This window comes from Pseudochaenichthys georgianus, chromosome 24 (assembly GCF_902827115.2).
Source record: "Pseudochaenichthys georgianus chromosome 24, fPseGeo1.2, whole genome shotgun sequence".
NCBI classification, from domain to species: Eukaryota; Metazoa; Chordata; class Actinopteri; order Perciformes; family Channichthyidae; genus Pseudochaenichthys; species Pseudochaenichthys georgianus.
In genome coordinates this window covers 29,973,025-29,993,314 of record NC_047526.1, presented here as the reverse complement: position 1 = coordinate 29,993,314, position 20,290 = coordinate 29,973,025, and the positions used below count along the sequence as shown (strand labels likewise).

The 20,290-nt window shown below is 41.6% G+C and overlaps 1 protein-coding gene across 1 annotated transcript in view; it reads left to right on the top strand.

Annotated features, from left to right (window-relative positions):
• Positions 1 to 20,290, top strand: part of ryr3 (ryanodine receptor 3) — a 127,503-nt gene that overhangs the window by 87,518 nt on the left and 19,695 nt on the right. The window contains exons 55-84 of the mRNA XM_034075925.2: positions 770 to 910; positions 1,827 to 1,889; positions 2,392 to 2,467; positions 2,575 to 2,698; positions 3,662 to 3,777; positions 3,895 to 3,962; positions 4,430 to 4,551; positions 4,750 to 4,799; positions 4,888 to 4,948; positions 5,038 to 5,276; positions 5,464 to 5,545; positions 5,783 to 5,913; positions 6,711 to 6,829; positions 7,247 to 7,445; positions 9,852 to 9,946; positions 10,213 to 10,358; positions 10,563 to 10,650; positions 10,749 to 10,841; positions 12,260 to 12,427; positions 13,882 to 13,941; positions 14,027 to 14,161; positions 14,790 to 14,902; positions 15,974 to 16,070; positions 17,036 to 17,148; positions 17,457 to 17,508; positions 17,606 to 17,671; positions 17,802 to 17,901; positions 18,969 to 19,048; positions 19,529 to 19,605; positions 19,693 to 19,766. Of these exons, the coding sequence (XP_033931816.1) occupies positions 770 to 910; positions 1,827 to 1,889; positions 2,392 to 2,467; positions 2,575 to 2,698; positions 3,662 to 3,777; positions 3,895 to 3,962; positions 4,430 to 4,551; positions 4,750 to 4,799; positions 4,888 to 4,948; positions 5,038 to 5,276; positions 5,464 to 5,545; positions 5,783 to 5,913; positions 6,711 to 6,829; positions 7,247 to 7,445; positions 9,852 to 9,946; positions 10,213 to 10,358; positions 10,563 to 10,650; positions 10,749 to 10,841; positions 12,260 to 12,427; positions 13,882 to 13,941; positions 14,027 to 14,161; positions 14,790 to 14,902; positions 15,974 to 16,070; positions 17,036 to 17,148; positions 17,457 to 17,508; positions 17,606 to 17,671; positions 17,802 to 17,901; positions 18,969 to 19,048; positions 19,529 to 19,605; positions 19,693 to 19,766 (3,148 nt within the window). The remainder of the gene's footprint in view (positions 1 to 769; positions 911 to 1,826; positions 1,890 to 2,391; positions 2,468 to 2,574; positions 2,699 to 3,661; positions 3,778 to 3,894; positions 3,963 to 4,429; positions 4,552 to 4,749; positions 4,800 to 4,887; positions 4,949 to 5,037; positions 5,277 to 5,463; positions 5,546 to 5,782; positions 5,914 to 6,710; positions 6,830 to 7,246; positions 7,446 to 9,851; positions 9,947 to 10,212; positions 10,359 to 10,562; positions 10,651 to 10,748; positions 10,842 to 12,259; positions 12,428 to 13,881; positions 13,942 to 14,026; positions 14,162 to 14,789; positions 14,903 to 15,973; positions 16,071 to 17,035; positions 17,149 to 17,456; positions 17,509 to 17,605; positions 17,672 to 17,801; positions 17,902 to 18,968; positions 19,049 to 19,528; positions 19,606 to 19,692; positions 19,767 to 20,290) is intronic.

Genomic DNA, 20,290 nt, shown 5'->3' with positions numbered 1-20,290 from the left:
TAATTTCGGCCCGCAGGATCATTTCTAATTACTACGAAATCTGGCCCGCCGGTATATTGCACGCACACCTTCACTTTTCCTCAGCTCAGAGCCTGACCCCAAACATTGATGAACTTGCACCCGAGATGAGATGCCAAGTATCTGCTTGAACTAGCATCACAGAGCAGCACACTGGGTTTACATGGATGTTTCCTTCTGCACTTTCTTTCTTGAGACAACAGGGCATGTTTGTGTTTTTGAGGGAAATAGTTTTTTTTGAAGCTGTTGTTGGCCTGTGGAAAAATGTAATGATAAGAAATGACTCGGGAAAAGCTGCAGATCGAGCCATAAGAAATGAATGCAGCTGATTTTTTAATGTTGTTTTTATAGGAAATAATTTAAGCTTTGTTAGTTCCAGGTTTAATATGTGCAATAAGTTCATTTCAATAAGTTCTGCAATAAACATTGAACCAGTCCGGCCCTCGACTAGTACCCATTTTTTAATGTTGGCCCACTGTGTATTTGAGTTTGTGTATGTGTGGGGGATTATTGACTTTGAAAAGTCAAACACAATTTAAAGAAATTTGACAACCTTAATCATATTAGGCTATTCATTCAGTCAGTCAAGGGGAGCATCAAGCATGCATCAAAATGTGTTAGGCCTCTTCCTTTCTTTTTATTAATATAAAATTCAAAAAGGCAAATAAACTCCTTCATTTCTAAATGTATGTCAGTATAAGTGTTGAGCTGTCTTAACTGGTGGTTCCTCTTGTTTGTGTTGAATGTGTAGGAGAGAGAAACGTACCGCTGGCCAGTGAAGGAGTCTCTGAAGAGCATGCTGGCTATGGGCTGGAACATCGAGCGGTCCAAGGAAGGAGAGTCCGTGATCCAACAACGAGAGAGTGAAAAACGAAAGACCCCCGACCCTCAGGTAACATCCTGTTATTCTCTGTGATATTACCTTTAATCATGATTACATGATAAGGATGTCACAAATGTTTTTCTTTATAATAATGTAAACAAATAAAGGTTCTCCTTTTTTAAGTTAAATACAAAATATGCTGTATTGTTTTTTCACTGTGTTCAGCCAATGTCATTTATGATAAAGTCCCATTGAAAAAGGAAGTGTAAGGACGACCATTTTGCCCTGAAAGAATTACCCTCACGAAGCACTTTAGTCTTTAGTGCACTTGCTTTATCCATTTTTTTATTGGGCAACATTAATACTGAAAAGCATGAATCTTTTGGATTAGGAAATATCTGCTGCAGTTTCTTTTTTTTATGGACAACAGTCGAGATAGATAGATACTTTATTGATCCAAGTCATGTGTTTTTTTTTAAAGAAAATATACCAAAAAGTAAAAGCTTTCAGTCGGTCATTAAAGGTGGGGTAGGTAATTCACTTCAGAAACACTTTGTTATATTCCATGGAATGCTCTCAACATCCCGATAGCAATGACTACATTAAATGCTTTGACAAAAAAATCCATAAAAACATGTCATCTGTGGAAGCCGTGGCGCTGTAAAAAGCACGACCAATCATCTGAGCCGGCCCGGCTAAAGTAACTGGATGGCCTACCTGCCTGTCAGCCTTCCATCGGGGCACAAACTTATCTCGTGTCCTGATTGGTCATGTGCGCGTTCGTGTGTGTTGGAGGAAGTCTGAAGGAAGGGGCAGATTTTTTCCGATGTGTATTTTAAAATTCTAGCGCACTCGAGCTGGTTTCTCCATTCTTACCCACCCCACCTTTAATCTAATTATAGCTATATTAAGTCAACTGATGAAAGTGAACTACACATTGATTTAAACAGAAATAATGTGTGCTTTTATCTTCCTGACTTTGCAGAATGATGGATTCAGTCCTGCTCCAATGGATTTGAACAATGTCACTTTGTCAAGAGAGCTACAGGTTAGTTTCTGTTCAACCTTTTTTTAATTTTGTTATATTGATAATAAATATATATGGGGCGAAGCCTGCGAACTGGTTCAGGCAGTCAACTGGAGCACCAATGATACATTAACACGTGACGCACCTCGTCCCTCTTACAACCAACCAATCGCATTCTCCTAAACATGCCGCTCTATTTAAGCTGCCAGGTCTTCCTGCCTCTGCCTCCTCGCTAGCTGCTGCTGCCACTGCTGTGTTCACTTGCTGCTGCTGTGTTTCATGTTGCTGCTGCTCGCCTGCCCCCCCCCACCACCCCAGCTTCCACCTGTAGGCTCTGGGGACAGTTATCTAATCATCACTCAATGTTCTTTGTAAATCTGTGGATTGATGAGGCCCGAGCCTAGACGCCAAACTCAAACTATATGCTGCTTCTAATAAACATGTTAAGAAACACGTGAGTTGTCTGACTGAACTAATAAAGTGGCAAAAATGCTCTAATCTGTTTTATTTACTGTATCTGCAGGGCATGGTGGAGGTGGTTGCAGAAAACTACCACAACATCTGGTCCAAGAAGAAGAAATATGAACTTGTTAGCAAAGGTGTGTAAGTTCACGGTTTGAGAGGAAATGTTTTGCCCTTATTAGACTATTCAAACTTCAGTAATTCTGACTTTTTGTATTTATGTGAATCTGAATTGACTTGTCAGGAGGAGGGAGCCACCCGCTGCTGGTTCCCTATGACACCCTGACCGCTAAAGAGAAGCACAGAGACAGAGAGAAGGCCCAGGAGCTCTTCAAGTTCCTGCAGATCAGCGGCTATGCCATCATGAGGTAAACCCCCTCACTCACCAAGTTATCCTACATTGAAAAATAAATAACTAAATGCAATTAGCATAAACAAACACCATCTTAAAGTTGAGTTCTTAAGTTCAGTGTATGGTGGACTTCATGCCACCTTTTGTTTTGTCTTTTGTAATTACACATTTGATCTTGATTATGTCTACTATTAAACCGTACACCCCAGCACGTGCACTCCGCTCTGCATCGGCCAAACGGCTCGCTGCACCCGCACTGCGAGGGGACCCAAGTTCCCATCAGCAAAAACACGTGGGTTTGCTATTCTGGCTCCAAAATGGTGGAATGAGCTCCCCATTGACATCAGGACAGCAGAAAGCTTACACACCTTCCAGACTGAAAACTCATCTCTTTCGACTCCACCTCGAGCGATAGGATTACTAACAAAGCACTTATATACTAACAAAGCACTTATATACTAACAAAGGACTTATATACTAACAAAGCACTTATATACTAATAAAGGACTGGCTTATCTAAAGCCAGTTGAGTAGCACTTGAAATGTTTGGCTCTATGAAGCCTGATGTACTTTATGATTCTGTTTTCTTCTAGTTTGTATCTTCTTGGTCGAACGCACTTATTGTAAGTCGCTTTGGATAAAAGCGTCAGCTAAATGCAATGTAATGTAATGCTATGACTACAAGCAATTTTCTTTCTTTATTCATTCTTCATTTTTGTATACTTGTGATTATCACAAGGGGGGCAACCCTTATCTACAATGACTCCTGTTGAGTCAATGACAGAAACAAAAGACGTTTAAACTTTGTGAGATTAGGAAAAGTCATTTGATAGATTAATTAGGAAGATGAAGATGTTAAATAAAACACTGTTATGTTAAAATAACTACATTATGCAGTAAGGGTAGATAGAAAATGAATTTGTCTTTTGAATTTGTACGTAGTTTGAACATAATTTGTTTGTGATTCTCTCTGCTGCAGAGATCAGAAGGACGTGGGTCAGGACTCATCATCCATGGAGAAGCGTTTTACATACAAGCTCCTCAAAACGCTGCTGAAGTACGTCGACTCTGCCCAGGAGTTCATCGCTCATCTGGGTGAGTGTGTGACATTTCAAACACAGGTGCACTAAGAGGTGCTTGACATTTATTATGATCTCGTTTGAGGAATGTGATTATCCTGAACTTGCTACTCATGATTTTGTATTAATCCAGAGGCCATGGCCACCAGTGGGAAGACGGACAAATCGCCTCATGACCAGGAAATCAAGTTCTTTGCCAAGGTTTGAAACTTTTGATACGTATTAGATTTACTTTATTTCTAAAGCTTGTATTAAAGGTGGGGTAGGTAATTCACTTCAGAAACACTTATTGTTATATTCCATGGAATGCTCTTAACATCCCGATAGCAATGAATATCTTAAATGCTTTGACAATAAATACATTAAAAAATGTCATCTGTGGCGCTGTAAAAAGCACGACCAATCATCTGAGCCGGCCCGGCTAAAGAAACTGGATGGCCTACCTGCCTGTCAGCCTTCCATCTGTGCACAAACTTATCTCGTGCCCTCATTGGTCATGTGCGCGTTCGTGTGTGTTGGAGGAGGGGCTCTGTGAGGAAGTCTGAAGGAAGGGGCAGATTTTTTCCGGTTGTGTATTTTCAAATTGTAGCGCACTCGAGCTGGTTTCTCCATTCTTACCTACCTACCTTTTAAGGTCTTATTCACATGGCTGGATTTCTTCTCCCCAGGTGTTGCTTCCTCTGATAGATCAAACTTTCAAGAACCACTGTCTCTACTTCCTGTCCACGCCCAGCAAGAACCTGAGCAGCTGCGGCTGTGCCTCCAACAAAGAGAAGGAGATGCTCACCAGGTACCGTAACATTTGTGTAGTCAGTTTTTCCATTGATCAGAGTTGTGATGATATTTGCCTTTAAGCCTTCCCTTTTAAGAGTTCTCCTTTATATTTTCCATCAGATCTTTTCTTACGTCCTTGCTTACATCTCAGCTCTTCTTTGTTCTCTCTGATTGCCTTTTGTTCAATTCTGCTCTCACCGTCTTTCTTTTCCAGCCTGTTCTGTAAGCTGGCACTTCTTGTCAGACACAGGATTTCTCTCTTTGGTAAGGTTTGCATTGCCTCTGTCTGTATGCTCGTGTTGCGCTCGGCTTGAATCTCCTTCCACGTCTACAGTGATTGTTTCTCTTACAGGAAGTGACTCTGCAATGATGGTGAGCTGTCTGCACATCCTCTCTCAAACAGTCGACACCAGGTGAGCACACGTCGTTGTCAATATAAGCACCAAAAGGACCATTATAGCTATTCTTGAGCTTGCACTTTGTGTCTCCTCTCTTCTCTCAGAACGGTGATGAAGTCCGGCTCAGAGTTGGTCAAAGCCAGCTTCAAGACTTTCTTTGAGAACGCGGCGGAGGACCTGGAAAAGCTGGTGGAGATGCTGAAGCTGGGGAAGTTCATGCAGTCCCGGGCTCAGTTGAAGAGCGTCACGCAGAGCATCAACTACGTGACGGTGGCGCTGCTGCCCATCCTCACCGCCCTGTTCGAGCACATCACCACATACGAGTTTGGACTGGATCTGCTCTGTGAGTTTGTGTTTACTTTTTCAGATTATTTGTAGAGTTTGAAATGCTTTTTAATTAAAAACAAACATGAATACAGTCATTACAAGCCTTCAACTATCATGCATTCAATTGTTACATTTACTCAAATGTAAAGCTAATCTTTCTCTTGTATAAAAATAACCGTGCTTTTATGTTTTTTTTGTTTCAGTGAATGATGTGCAGCTGTCCTGTTACCGGATCTTGGCTTGTGTCTACTGTCTGGGAACGGGAAAGAACGTCTTTGTGGAGAAGTACGAGTCCACACTTTTCCTAAAACATGCAGCAGAATTTTAAATGTTATTTTGATCGACACACGAGCCGTACTGTATATTCAATCATTACGTTTAAGCTTTGATAACGATATGTGCTTAATGTCATTCCTATCATCTACGAGATTTGGAATGAAACGACTGTAACAAATGTATGGATTCAATTGTACTTGTCAGTGTTGATTAGGCCTTTAAACATGTGTACATGTTGACCTGCAGGCATCTTCCTGCGCTGGGGGAGAGTCTGGCGACGCTGGTGGCCGCCATGCCCGTGGCGTTCCTGGAGCCTCGACTCAACGCTCACAACCCGATGTCTGTGTTCAACACCAAGACCCCCCGAGAGAGAGCCAGTGAGTGTCCAGCAGCAGATCCTCCATTTAATATGGACTTCTATCCCAATCATTTACAATGTTCTGATTTATTCTCGATTTTACAACTATTTGAAAACCTGAAAAATAGATATAAAATGATAAATTCAAACTGGAATGTTTAAATAAGCCAACATTGCATTTCAAAGCAGGATGCAGAAGGGATGATAAATGCAGAGAATTTGAAAAATGTATTGAGAAAATGATCCGAAGAAATCAAAAATCTTTCCAGAGGATTTATTGGTTGCAGAAATAATTCACGTCTCTTTGTTTCACTCCGATGGTAAATGGACTGTAGTTATATAGATCTTTATCCAGAATTTACGACCCCTCAAAGCGCTTTACACACTACATGTCATTCACCCATTCACACCACTTCATACAGAGCAGTGTACCCTACTCTAGGACCTAACATTCACACACATTCACACACCGTTGGCCATCGGGAGCAACTCAGGGTTAAGTGTCTTGCCCAAGGATACATCGACATGTTGGCTGCACGGGCTGGGATCGAACCCACAACCTTCTGGTTGAAAGACGACCGCACTCCCTCGCAGCCACAGTCGCCCAAAAAAATGGATGGATGATCTTATAAGAGTTTTTGACAATGCTGTTCAGGCTCTACCTGACTCTTACTATGAGGCTGTGAAACCACGAGGGAGAAGAAAGGAGAATGATAAAGAACACAGGCCTGACAGATTGTAGTCTTGAACAAAGTTGATGCGTCTGAGTTTCTTGAAATGTCATTAAAAAAATGTCTTGGTGTTATTCCTTTCTAGTCCTGAGTATGCCGGACACGGTGATGGAGATGTGTCCGGAGATGCCTCGCCTTGAAGGACTGCTGAAAGACGTCAGCGATGTCTCAGAGTCCGGTGCTCGCTACTCCGACATGCCACAGGTCAGAAGGGCTGATGAATAGATACAGCATTTTTTAGGTGTTTTGTTTCTTAGCAACATGGTCACTGCTTGTATGCTTAAAGTAGCATTCTGGGAAGGATGCAATGTTAAGGGACTAACATCAAGGATATCTCAACCTGTACTTCATCAATTCTGGTCTTACTTTTTAAAATATGTCTCTTGTGAGTTGCAAAATACACACATTATTTTAAGATTTTCACACCAACATGACATATTACCATAACATCTCCAAATCCATCATTTCTGCAAAGTTCTAAGTAACATTATAAATTAATTTTTTAGAGCTTTAGTTCCCAAACAAAACAATCTGTTCCTTATTGCCTCTACTGTCAATACACCTTCAGTCTTTCAGACAGTTCACCTTCTGTCTGTCTGTCTGTCTGTCTGTCTGCTGCAGGTCATTGAGGTGATCCTTCCCATGCTGTGTAACTATCTGTCATACTGGTGGGAGAAGGGTCCGGAAAACTCCTCTTCAGATGCCCAGTGCTGCACTATGGTGACCTCTGAACACCTCAGCATCATCCTGGCAAACATCCTCAAGATCCTCAACAACAACCTGGGTATCGATGACGCCCCCTGGATGAAGAGGATTGCAGGTAACGACCAGGCTCCAGATTTGAGAGAAAGAACATCTCATTTAAAGAGGGATTCCCTCTGGTCAGAAGGTGTTTGTTTACCGACTTGCATAGTTAATGCTTGTAATAAATGAATATCCTAGTTGTTTCAGGAAATGTGAGAGCATTTTTAATGAATTGCTTCATGGAAATTTGCATTTAAATGTAACTCGGAGGTGAGTTATATTCTCATCAGAAGTAGAATCAAACCCACTCATTCCTTCTCTGCTATCATGGGAAGAGTCAAACAAAAAAGGTCAGACTTCAGCAAAATAACAATAAGTCTGAAAAGTAATTTTAATTAAGGAAACCAACCTAGGAATTGAGGGTTAATACAATAAAGTATGATTGTTTTTAATAATAATAATAATTCCTTACATTTATTATAGCGCTTTTCCAGTGCTCAAAGCGCTTTACAAATACACATTACACATATTTTGTATACATGCAATGGTCACTGTGGACAATACCCACAGGAGCAAGTTCAGGCGAAGTGTCTTGCCCAAGGACACAACGGCTTGTTTTTCTCAACGGTTTGCCTTTTCTATGCTCACTCCTCTGTGGGAGTTCAGGAGAGGCCAGATAGCATAATTGGTTGCTGAGGGAGAAAACGGCCTCAGGCAATCACACTTCATGAAACGACATTTGAATATTTACACATTTAAAAACAAGGAAACCAGACAAAGGAAAATTCATGCCGTGTAACTATTCTACAACTAATATCTCTCGCTTTTATTAGAATTGTGTGTTGAGGGACACAGGTACGGAGCCCCTAAAGGGACATGAAGAAAAAAAAAAAAAAACAGGGAGAAAAAAAAAAGTCAGGATAACGAGTTAGTATCTCGTGTGCACGAGATACTAACTCATGAGTATCTCGCACTTTTTTTTTTGAGAAAGTTACCGGTGCGCCAAGGAGGAAGTGAAGCGCACAGGAGACAACCATTTAATTGCAGACTGTTATGTTTACGTGGGGAAATGACAGTGCATACATTATTTGAGATATATATCGTACTTAGACTTCACTTTAAGGACATTTCGGCCAGGGGTGTGTGGTCACTCCAGGAGGCAGCGGGACTTGTAACTCAGAGAAGAGCAGCACCAGCGCTCAAAGCTTTTACGCACCGCCTACACTGTGTTTACCTTCATTGAACAGCTATACATGATGGGCGGACAGGGACTAAAAATCAGCCCGGGACTCGCACCCAGCCCAGCCCACGTCAACGGGCGGCCCACGTCAACGGGCGGCCCACGTCAACGGGCGGCCCACGTCGGTACCGGCCCAATGGGATTCGTCCCGAACGTCCCGATGGCCAGTCCGCCACTGGCCAGTCCGCCACTGGCTCTGTGTGTCTCTGTGTGTGTGTGTGTGTGTGTGTGTGTGTGTGTGTGTGTGTGTGTGTGTGTGTGTGTGTGTGTGTGTGTGTGTGTGTGTGTGTGTGTGTGTGTGTGTGTGTGTGTGTGTGTGTGTGTGTGTGTGTGTGTGTGTGTGTGTGTGTGTGTGTGTGTGTGTGTGTGTGTGTGTGTGTGTGGTGTGTGTGTGTGTGTGTGTGTGTGTGTGTGTGTGTGTGTGTGTGTGTGTGTGTGTGTGTGTGTGTGTGTGTGTGTGAGCTGCGGGCAGCAGGTACTCTGAGAGTCACGGACATTAATTCATAGATCAAAGCAGACTGGTTTACAGACCTGTTTTTTGCCAATCCGGTGCTTAAACCAATAGCTCTACACCCCTGGCCGAAATGTCCATACAATTAAGTCTGACTTCAAAATATATCTCAAATAATGTATGCACTGTCATTTCCCCACGTAAACATAAAAGTCTGCAAGGAAATGGTTGTCTCGTGTTCCACTTCCTCCTTGGTGAATCAGTAACTTTCTCAAAAAAAAATAAAGTCAGGATAACGGATTCGTTTCTCGTGCGCACGAGAAACGAATCCGTTATCCTGACTTTATTTTTTTTTGTCTCTTTTTTTTCTTCATGTCCCTTTAGGGGCTCCGTACACAGGTACAATTGCTGGTAAAGCTATGTTATGAATATCGAACGGAAGTTGTGACAAAAATAAAATGTCTGTGTTTTAATACCCTAGTTGCATATAACAGCAAATTAAAGCCATTTTAGGTAAACAATATGCATTAAGTTGCAAAGCCAGGGGAGAAAAAAACCCTTGGATATTCCCTGAGAATTGTTTTTCTTCCATTTTGATCAATTCAATACTTTTTTAATTCGGAGATTTTGACGAGATGTTGTCCGCCAGCTCCTTGATTATATACAATATTTTTTTCTACAATGGCCCTAATTGTCCTTTTGTACAAATCCTCACAGAAACCTCTCGTATTCTTGAAAGCATCATTTTCTCAGATGTCCAAAATATATATTTTTCCATTGCCTCTGTCCAGTCTACTCTCAGCCAATCATCTGCAAGGCGGGAGCACATCTGCTGAGAACCCACTTCCTGCCCACCTTGGAGAAATTGAGGAACAAGACGGTGAAGGTGAGAGCTTAAAATATAATGTACATGGCGTAACAGCAGCAGCTGACTCCATCATAAGCAGCTGTATGTATAGTGTATATATATATGAGCTAGTCTAAGAACATTATGTTGAGTCCCATCACCTACAGAGAGTAACACTTCCTCACTAACTTCACTGTGAGAGTTTACAGGGAGGAGCTTATTACCACTGAGTTGAAAGGGGTCGTGTGTGAGGAGAATAATGATTGGACTGCCGGAGATGAGTTGTTGATGTGATAAATTTAAAGGTTGTGGGTGAAGAGGAGCTGCTGAAGGCCGACAGTAAAGGTGACACCCAGGAGGCCGAGCTGCTCATCCTGGATGAGTTTGCCGTGCTCTGCAGAGACCTCTATGCCTTCTACCCCATGCTCATCCGTTACGTGGACAACAACAGGTACTGGAAAAGAAAGATATGTATTTATTTACAAAATGAATTGGAGGATATTGATTTAGTAACCATTGGTTTGCTCAGTTTAAGATGTGAATATTTCCTCTTTTATCTGAGCTTTATCACACAGATTCTTTTCATTTTGATGTCCTGATCAGATGTAGTTAAACTGAGTGTAACCCTATTGCAAATGCTTTTGGTTGATTCCAGGTCCAGGTGGCTGAAGGAGCCGGATGCAGACTCCACTGAGCTCTTCAGGATGGTGGCTGAGATCTTCATCCTCTGGTGCAAGTCCCATGTACGTCTCTTAATTCAATACCACCATTTGATATAAGGATACTGCTTCATGAGGAAGGCTTCCCTGTTGAACCTCTTTTTATTGTCCTCTGAATCCAGAACTTCAAACGTGAGGAGCAAAACTTTGTGGTTCAGAATGAGATCAACAACCTGGGCTTCCTGACTGGAGAGGGCCAGGCGAAGATGTCCAAGGTAAATCAAATAGAAGTGACATATGATATGGGTCAATACAAGGGCAAATTATTCTGTTGTTTCCTAATGTCAATAAAAGCCCAAGAACAACAAGGAATTGATCCCAATCCCAGGTATCGTCTTATTCATCCCTTCCATATAGCTACAATGTGGACCTGTTACTATAATAAACTCCCCAATGACCCAAACTGTTGCACTGAGTGACATGTTTTGTCATTATGATAAACTAAAGCTCTTTTTGTACCACATTTGCCCTGTAATTCACCCAGGCGGTGATCAGGGTACCTCTTGCTTCTCTCTGGGTTTCATTTTGACGTGTCTCACTTCCTGCTGTCCTCTTCACTGTGTCACCACTTTCGAAAAGCCAGTGGCGAGCCGTGACTTTTATACCTAGGCCCTCTGACCCCCACCCCTTCCCTCGGAAAAATAAATAAATAAGAGTAATTACATCACAGCGTATACTTCAGCGGAATATCAAAACAACGGCCCGGGGTGCAAAACGCATCAATGAAAGCGACCCTCTACCACACAAAACATCACCTGTAAATAACCCAATTTGTGTTCTTTGAAATTGAAAAGGATATTGCATTGTGTTTGTTACTTTCGTTGCAGTTGTATGTCTTCAGTGTAATTTGGCATGCTTTTCTTTTGAAGGCGAGTTTACGCTGTTGACAGGAAGTTGTTGTTGCTATGGAAACAAGACAAGTTTCACAGCGGGCGGAACTTGTCATCAAGTCCACGATAATAAAACCCACCCATATAGAGGGAAGATATGATTGGTCAATTGTACTGTCATTTGACATTACTCTCTCGTTCAGTTACTATAGCGACCCTCTGTGAATTCACAGCAGGACCACCAATCAGCTCCTCTCTTCACAGTAACTCGCAGAGACGGCTAAAGGAGCTTCTTTCCTTCAACCCTTCACATTCAAACAGAAACTGAATAGGCAGATTTTAGGGATTTATTTCTTTGGAAATGTTATTTTAAATACAATTAAATCAAGTTATTTTGGTAAAACTAATGAAAAATATAACTAAAAAAATATTAAAATAAATATATATTTTTTTAATGTTTTTAAATATTATTTTGTAGAATATCTTGTCTAGAGGGCCCTGACGGCTCGCCACTGCGAAAAGGTGAACACAACCTGAATATTTTCCGACAGGGAATGGCTCCATTTCTTTCTAGTGTATTTAACAGACTCTCATAATGAAAGGGAAAGTCCTTCTCAGCTTTTTTCCTGTGTTTTTAATCGATTCCCTGACATGTGCTGAACAAGCGGGGTATGTAGATGTAGTACCAAGTAGATAAAATAGGATAATTCTACATTTAAAATACAATATAGGACAAGATGAAGCTATTGTAGGGAAAACAGCAGTGTGTCGTCATGATATCATTGTCTTCTTTCTCTTTGTAGTCTGGAGGCGACCAGGAGAGGAAACACAAGCGGCGCCGCGGCGAGTATTACTCCGTCCAGACGTCGCTGATCGTGGCGGCCCTGAAGAAGCTGCTGCCCATTGGCCTCAACATGTGCACGCCCGGAGACCAGGAGCTCATCTCCCTCGCCAAGATACGCTACAGTCTGGTGAGCTGGCAAAAACACGACCTAGAGCTAATGTTATTAGACTAGTTTCATTTGAAAGTTCACTTGTTTATGCTGTATGTCCCACATGTACTCTATCTCTTATTACTCTGTCCTTTTATTGGGCCTTATGTTAAAGGTCTTATCATTTGATTCAATCATAGATTAATTTGTACCTTTTTTAGAAAAATTCAACTTTCTAAATCATCTAACCGTACATATACTGTAGATCAGTGGTTTTCAACTGGTGGGTCGCGACACAAACGTGGGTCAAGGACCCGTTTGGAGTGGGTCGCAGATATGTGAGAAAAAAATAATTGAAAAAGAAACATTTCTTTTTTTTTGGGAGGGGGGGGGGGGGAAGTCAAACTTTTATTTTGAAGGCCCGATTTTCTAAAGCTGTGCATGCAGTAGGCGTTGGACTGGAAGTACCGGAGACCATAAACAGCTTTGAAAACTTCTGTCACGTAGTGATCATCTTCTCAATAAAACATCTTTGCTGATGTTTTTTCGAGTCTTCTGGCCAATCAGAATCAAGATTGTTTCCGGAAGTCCCCACTGAGAATAACTTTGCATAGTTAACTATTCTTTATACATCCATGGGTACAACTCAGTTAAAAATGAACACCTAATGAAACATGACCCCCGGTTGGATGATTGACAGGTCACAGAACAATGGGAGCTATCTACCCTTACCCACAATGTAAAGTCATTCACACAGACTCTCTCCTCTTTACTCTTCTCTCTGTGAGGAGCAGCAAGCTGTCAGAACAAAGTGAGAAAACAAACAATGGCATACAATATTATTAAAATGTTGGGTAGCAAAAGATTTATTTATTTTCTTCTCAGAGTGTACCAGAATGCGTAGTTTATATGTTAGTATTTCAAAAAATATCCTGGGGGACAATCCCCCCAGACCCCCCTTCTGGGGTTGGGTTTTCAGCATGTGGGCCTTTTTATGTTACAGTTCAGCTTTGATTCCATCATCTCATTAAACCTTTTTTAAAAGCATACTTTAGTTCTGTGAAGGGATATAAGGGATATATGCACTGTAGGCTGCTTCACTGTAATTGATATGATATTCTGAAAAGCAAAAAACGAATTTTTGTTGAATAGATTTGAGCGGTTCAAAATTTCGGGTCGCGATTTATTGACAAAGGAAAAAAGTGGGTCCCGAGGGCTGACCAGTTGAGAACCACTGATCTAGATTAAGCCAGAGTGGTGCCTCTTCACCAGAAGTACTGTGTACATGTTGCTGTACTTTAACTCACAGTGGTCACTATTGTCTTTATTGGCTTTACAGACCTCAGCTTCTATTTCATTATGTCAGTCAGAGGTCAATTATCTTTGGTGCTATAGGCATTCAGTGTTTGTGGAACTACACATATGAAAGCTATATTAAGGATGACTGTACTGACACTGCATTGCATTTTCTCTCTTTTGAATACCCTTCATAGAAAGACACAGATGACGAGGTGAAGGAACACTTGCGCCTGAATTTCCATCTCCAGGACAAGGTGAGATAGTGTTTTGTGTGCGGTTTGAGTAATATACTTTCAAAGCTGCTGTTTATCTATTGATTTGGATGTTATTGTGCTGTAGTGTGAAGACCCGGCGGTCCAGTGGCAGATGAACCTGTACAAAGACGTGGTGGTGAAGAGCGAGGAACCCGCTAACTTAGAACACACCGTGTACCGAGTGCAGAGCATCTCAGCTGCTGTCTTCCACCTGGAGCAGGTAGACACTCAGCTCTCACAGCAATACGTCACAGGATGAAAAAGAAAGGCATCTGCAGTATTGCTTTAGATCAAAGATAATTTGACACAGTAATTACTTGGGTAAGACATTATAGGCAAGGGAACAAAAGGTTGCTTATGTGAGTGTTCTAATTATGTGAGTACTTTCAAGTGGTCGATTATTAAACAATCTACAGAAATTAAACACCTCTTCTATGCTAATTTATTAGTTGCTGTTTTCAGAAAGAAATTACTATGATTCACTTGTTTTATCTTTTAAATAATTCGTTTTTTTACAGTTGCTTTTAATAATATTTAACGCAGGTAAATGTACATAGTGAATACCTCTATACATGGAGCGATAGTAATATTTAAAAAGTAAATAATATAGTATAATAATTATAACAATTCAAATGAAAAAGAAGAATAGCAATACTAAAATAAAACATATGTGTAAATGCTAAAGTATTAAAAAAAGATACAATTGGCAGAAATGAGAAGATAAGAAATAGCAGATTAGAATATGCTGTTTTCAGTTTTCTATACAATTTTAAGTTTAGTATTTTCTTTTACATAATACAGTTTCAAGCACCTTCCCATTTTCATTTGGCTGTCGTCTCGTCCCTCAGGTGGAGCAGCCTCTGAGGAATAAGAAGCTTGTGTTCCATAAGCTGCTGTCCAAACAGCGTAAGCGTGCTGTGGTGGCCTGTTTCCGGATGGCTCCTCTCTACAATCTACCTAGGTGAGCGGTTTCTTTACACGTTGTGTGGATTTCTGAAACGTATACAATGTCAATAATGAAATAGACATTGTTTTGTTTCAATCTAACCGTACATAACAATCAACCACCAAGTAATCATGGGCATTCTTTTTCTTGATTGTGTGCCCATGTAAACCCCTCATCGCCGCCCTAATGACATTCTCTCCTCTGGTTTGTTTTCTTGCATAATACTACCTCATCCTCCCTCAGATACAAAAATAATAATTACTTCCTGAATGGCTATCGGGAGGTTTGGCTGGAAAGGGCGTTCAAAGCCTCCAGCTTTGACCGCCTGTTCTCCTTGCTGACGGTAAAGTGAAACTACAGGGCGAATGCTTCATCTGTTCAACCCCCCCTTCATCCACCAGGCTGTGGACTGAACTCTGCCCAGCAACCAATTGTTTCTGCCCTGTTGATTCTGATTGGTCAGCTAGAAAGAGCCAAAGAATTGACTGGAACAAACTTATTTGGAAAGTGGAAACAAACTGCGAGCTGCAGGCTTTTGTCTCATTTCAGGTGTACTCTGAAGGAAGGAATGAAGAAAGGAGAGAAGAAGAAAGACAGAAAGAAAGAAATAAATTAAATTAATAGTAATATACAGTATTAAAGTTGTTTTATGTTATTTTGCTTCCTGCCATTATGATGATTTCTTTATTTGACATTTTGCCAAAGGTTGTGCAGTTTTACAACATATCCGTGCCGCTTTGTCAAAGAAAATATATGATATCAATTCAAAAAATTGCACAAAGAAAATCTGTTAAAGCACTGATTTGTTGGAAAACTGCACATCCCCCTAAAATGTGCATGCTCCTCTAATGAATTTTACAACTTTACAAAAAGAACTGCAGTTGTTTTATAGACCAAATATGACCAGTCAGAAGAGCCAGTGGGTCCCACATTGACCAATCACCACCCTGCCTGAAATGCACTTCCTGTAACCCCTTCCTTCCCCTGACATCTCTCCTTCCTGTCTCCTCCAAAGACTCACCAGTACCCGCCCTAATGCCACTCTACCTCCCTCCCCACTCCCCTCCATACCTCCCCCCTTCCCAGGCATCGCGCTATCAACTTCTTCATCCCGGCCTATCAGAGACTTTGGATAGAGGCAGAGGAATACTCCTTTGAGGAGAAGCTAGTTCAGGATCTGGCAGTAAGTACTGGGCTCGCCTTGCCCTTGCCCCACGTGCCCTGCGTTGGCCCCCCTCTGCCAGTCCTGTCTGCCGAATGCTTCTTTAGCTCCGCGCCCGTCGAGCCTTGGGAGCACGCCCGGGTGGGGACCTCGCCCAAAGCACCCAGGGGCGGCCCCCGCTCTAGGCGCGCAAAAGCATCCAAACTGAGATCCGTCAGGGGTCAGAGGCTGCATGACCAACTCAGGAGACACAGGGCCAGCTCCGGCGCTCACAGCTGTAGAAAAGCAGGCTTTGCCTTTCTGACCGCAGTGGTAAGGAGGGCCATTCACTAGGAGTCTCTAGCTGTTTGGCTGTCAGATCTGGATCCAACCCATCAGTTGTCTTTTCGCTGTACTCTGTAAGTCTGTAGTGAAAGTGTGAAGGTGGCGTTACAGTACGTTCTGTGGCCGTGACGTCAGTGGCATGCTCGCGTAGTGACGTGGAGATCACATTTCATATTAGATCTAGCAAATTCATCAAGACACAAAAACCATTGAATTAAGTACAGCTTTAGAAACAGCAGCTTGTTGTTGGGGAAGGTTATTTTTATTAGTGTCAGATTTATTTTACAAATCTGTCAGCTTAGTTTGTGTAGTTGTTGTCAGGCTCGTATACCGTCAGGGTCATTCTCCATGTTCAGCCATATCACCAATGTGCTGACTGCTTGCATCTGTTTGCTGTAACTTGCATGTATTTGAGAAATGTTTCCAGTGCTGTTCATCTTCCACTATTAACCTCCTCGCCCTGTCCTTTCCACGGATCACCTGAACATGACAAACTCATCTGCATGCCAGTGCTAGTTGAATGTCTTTGACAAATGTGTTAATGTGCACAATGGGCAGTACGTTTGTGAAGATTAAAAACAAAGATATTTCCTGAGAGGGACGATTAATGATCAGATCAGACTTGGGCAGAGCTAACTATTCACACCTGTGGACTCCTGCAGAAAACCCCCATGAAAATTGTGGAGGAAGAGGAAGAGGAGGTGGCTGAGGTCCAACCAGACCCTCTCCACCAACTCATCCTCCACTTCAGCCACAACGCTCTGACAGAGAGAAGGTGAGGGAGTTCAACCACTGAGAGTCAATGTTACAATGAGCATGCTTTTAAAATGCTGTCGAGTTCATCAATGATTCTCTTGGGAAAAGTTAAGATTCATCAGTTTATCACTTTTTATATAACAACTAATTCATTAATCGAGTAAATAATCAAAGGATTGATAGATGATACAAATAATCCATAGTTGCAGCGCGTACTCTTTTTGCATGTTGTGTTAAAACCTGTATATAGGTTAAAACGTATAAAATATAGTTTGAATATCTATAGTTGACTTTATAAATTGTGACTTACCTTTCACTTCTTTTTAGTTACTTGGAAGAAGACCCGTTGTATATAGCGTATGCAGACATGATGGCGAAGGTAGTACCAAGTTCTTTTTATGTCAAAAGAAATCTAGTAAGACTTGAGTTAACATGAAAATTGAGTTGTGAATGAATGTTGACTTGTGTGTCTTCAGAGCTGCGCAGAGGATGATGAGGAAGAAGAAGAAGAGGAAGTAGAAGGGAAAGAAAAGACTTTTGAGGTATGCTCGCGCGCTGGTCCTTTTGCCAATAACTCACCGTTCACCAGAAACGTTAATATCCGTTACCTGTGAAGAAACAAGAGGTGCATGCTGATTGATCATCGTGGCTGCTGTGTGTGTGGCTGCGCAGGAAAAAGAGATGGAAAAGCAGAAGATCCTGTATCAGCAGATGAGGCTGCACGCCCGCGGGGCCGCGGAGATGGTGCTGCAGATGATCAGCGCCAGTAAAGGTAAGGATGTTAAACGATGGCTCAACGTTCCTGTGCTTCAACATTCTGCCGGCAGCTTAAAGAAAATGATACTTTAAAAGCATGTTCCCCTGACGACGGCATTTGCGTTGACTCTTCAACCTCTTGAACCCTTTTTTTTTTCCGATATTAGTTCACATTTCATTTGCTGCCATAATTTTCAGAGGTTCACCTTGGTGTTCGAGCTCCATATACGTTTGACTCTTTTGAGGTATCTCAAAATGACATGAGGTCCCGTGAGGTCCAAATGCATGTTTTACAGTGCTGATGAAAATAGGGACAACAATTAATACTTATCAGACCATTTTACTGCTAACCCTAAGGAGCTAAAAGTGTGTTTGATACCTTTTTAAATGTAACCTTGCCATTAGTCGAGAATCGGAGGAATGAAACCGCTCTTTAATGCTCACACATGCAGAGCACACGGTGACATTCAGCTATTGTACAGCGCCCGGGGAGCAGTGGGGGGGGGGGGGGGAGTGTAACTACTCTTCTCTTGAAAGAACATTACGCATCGAACTGATGTCCACAATCACGTTTATTTTCTTCTTTGCACAATTATGAAACACCGTGAAAACGTGTTCGCCTAGTCGACCAGCAGTAGAATTATGTTATTACATCGATGACACTTTTAGCGCCCTTTTGCTCTCTCACAAACACAATATAAACATCCGGGGCTAGAGGTCACATGACTTCCGGAAAGTTCATTTCAACAAAATAAAACAAAGTTCAAGCACTCTTCAAAAAATACAGAACAATAAATAAGGGCACTTGAGCGTCAGTTACAGGAAGGGGGTTGTCCGGTGCCTTGCTCAAGGTGAACTGGGACCTCTCCATGTAGCAGTCCACACTCCATATTTAGATCTGTTCGGGGACTTGAACCGGCGACCCTACGGCTCACAGTCCAAGCCCGTACTGACTGAGCCACTGCCGGATTATTACACACACATTTCATATTGCAAAAGTTCTGACTTGTTGCAGGGATTAGTTTATTATCAGACAAACCTGCTTCTGAATGTTGTCGTTTGACGCCACTCCTTCTTCATCAGGTCGTCTGGGCCCCATGGTGACCTGCACCCTCAAACTGGGAATCTCCATCTTAAATGGCGGCAATGTGCAAGTGCAGCAGGTGAGATTATGCAGCTCAAATATTCAACTATAATTATCTATTTGTCCTTTAAACTGTGTCACTGTCGTCATACAATCCATCCATTCATCAACATACTGTAAATACTCACAACATATTCATATATGATGTTTTGGTGTTGTTTTGTTTCTTTCCGTTACCGTCAAGTGGGAAATAAGTATTTTTTTATGTGTGTTTCTCTTAGTATCCTAATATACTGTTATGTTTGGCTGTGAAAAAAAAAATAATTATTATTATGAAGGGCAGACCATCTATTTGTATTTATTTGTTTTTTTTAGAAAGGGGCAGGCCACATAAGATGTTATTCTTCTCCCTGCTCCTTTTCGCTCAATGGTGGAGTCATGTTTTATGGCAATTGTTGTACATTTGGTTTTGCGTACCATGAGCGGGACAAATAAATATGAAATGAAATATATTCTTTTGATAGTTAAATGGTGTAATGCATTTCATCTCTTTTTCCAGAAAATGCTGGATTACCTGAAAGAGAAAAGAGATGCAGGCTTTTTCAAGGGTCTCTCAGGACTGATGCAGTCTTGCAGGTGCTGTTATATTATCTATACCACACAAAGGAATTTCTATGCAGACATCAAGTACTTCTATATCACTTGTTTGTTTACTTTCCTTAGTGTCTTGGACTTGAATGCATTTGAGAGGCAGAACAAAGCAGAAGGACTTGGCATGGTGTCAGAAGAAGGTTCAAGTAAGTTGAGGAAGTCTTATAACATCAGCTGTTTGATTAAACCCGTTCATTAGTCTTCTGAGCATCACATTTTTGATTAAAGATCAGTAGATCCTTACTGTTAAAGAAAACCTTTACTTTAGAATAGGAAACAAAAGACCCTATCCTTTCCCCCTCCCCTTCTAATGCTGAACCATGACAACTGTATATCCTTGGTGTCCTATTAAAGCTGTTAATCAATGCTAGTTCCTAATAAGTAGTTATTTCAGGGGGTCCGCGGGGTCTTAAAAACGGCATTTTCCAAGGTATTAAATGTTGTATATATAGTATATAAAGTATATAAATGGTCCAAAGAGGTTGTGTTCTACAGTCTGCCTGAATGTAATCATGGCGTAGGTGTGTAGTGTGATTCTGTGTAGTTTATTGATGGCATCCCGTTGGATTTGACGTCATCTGAACAGGACATCGCACGCTCACTGCTCGATAGCGCGCGAAGGTCCGTTTACGCCGGTTGTTAAGCAACATCGTTATGGGGAAATGCAAGT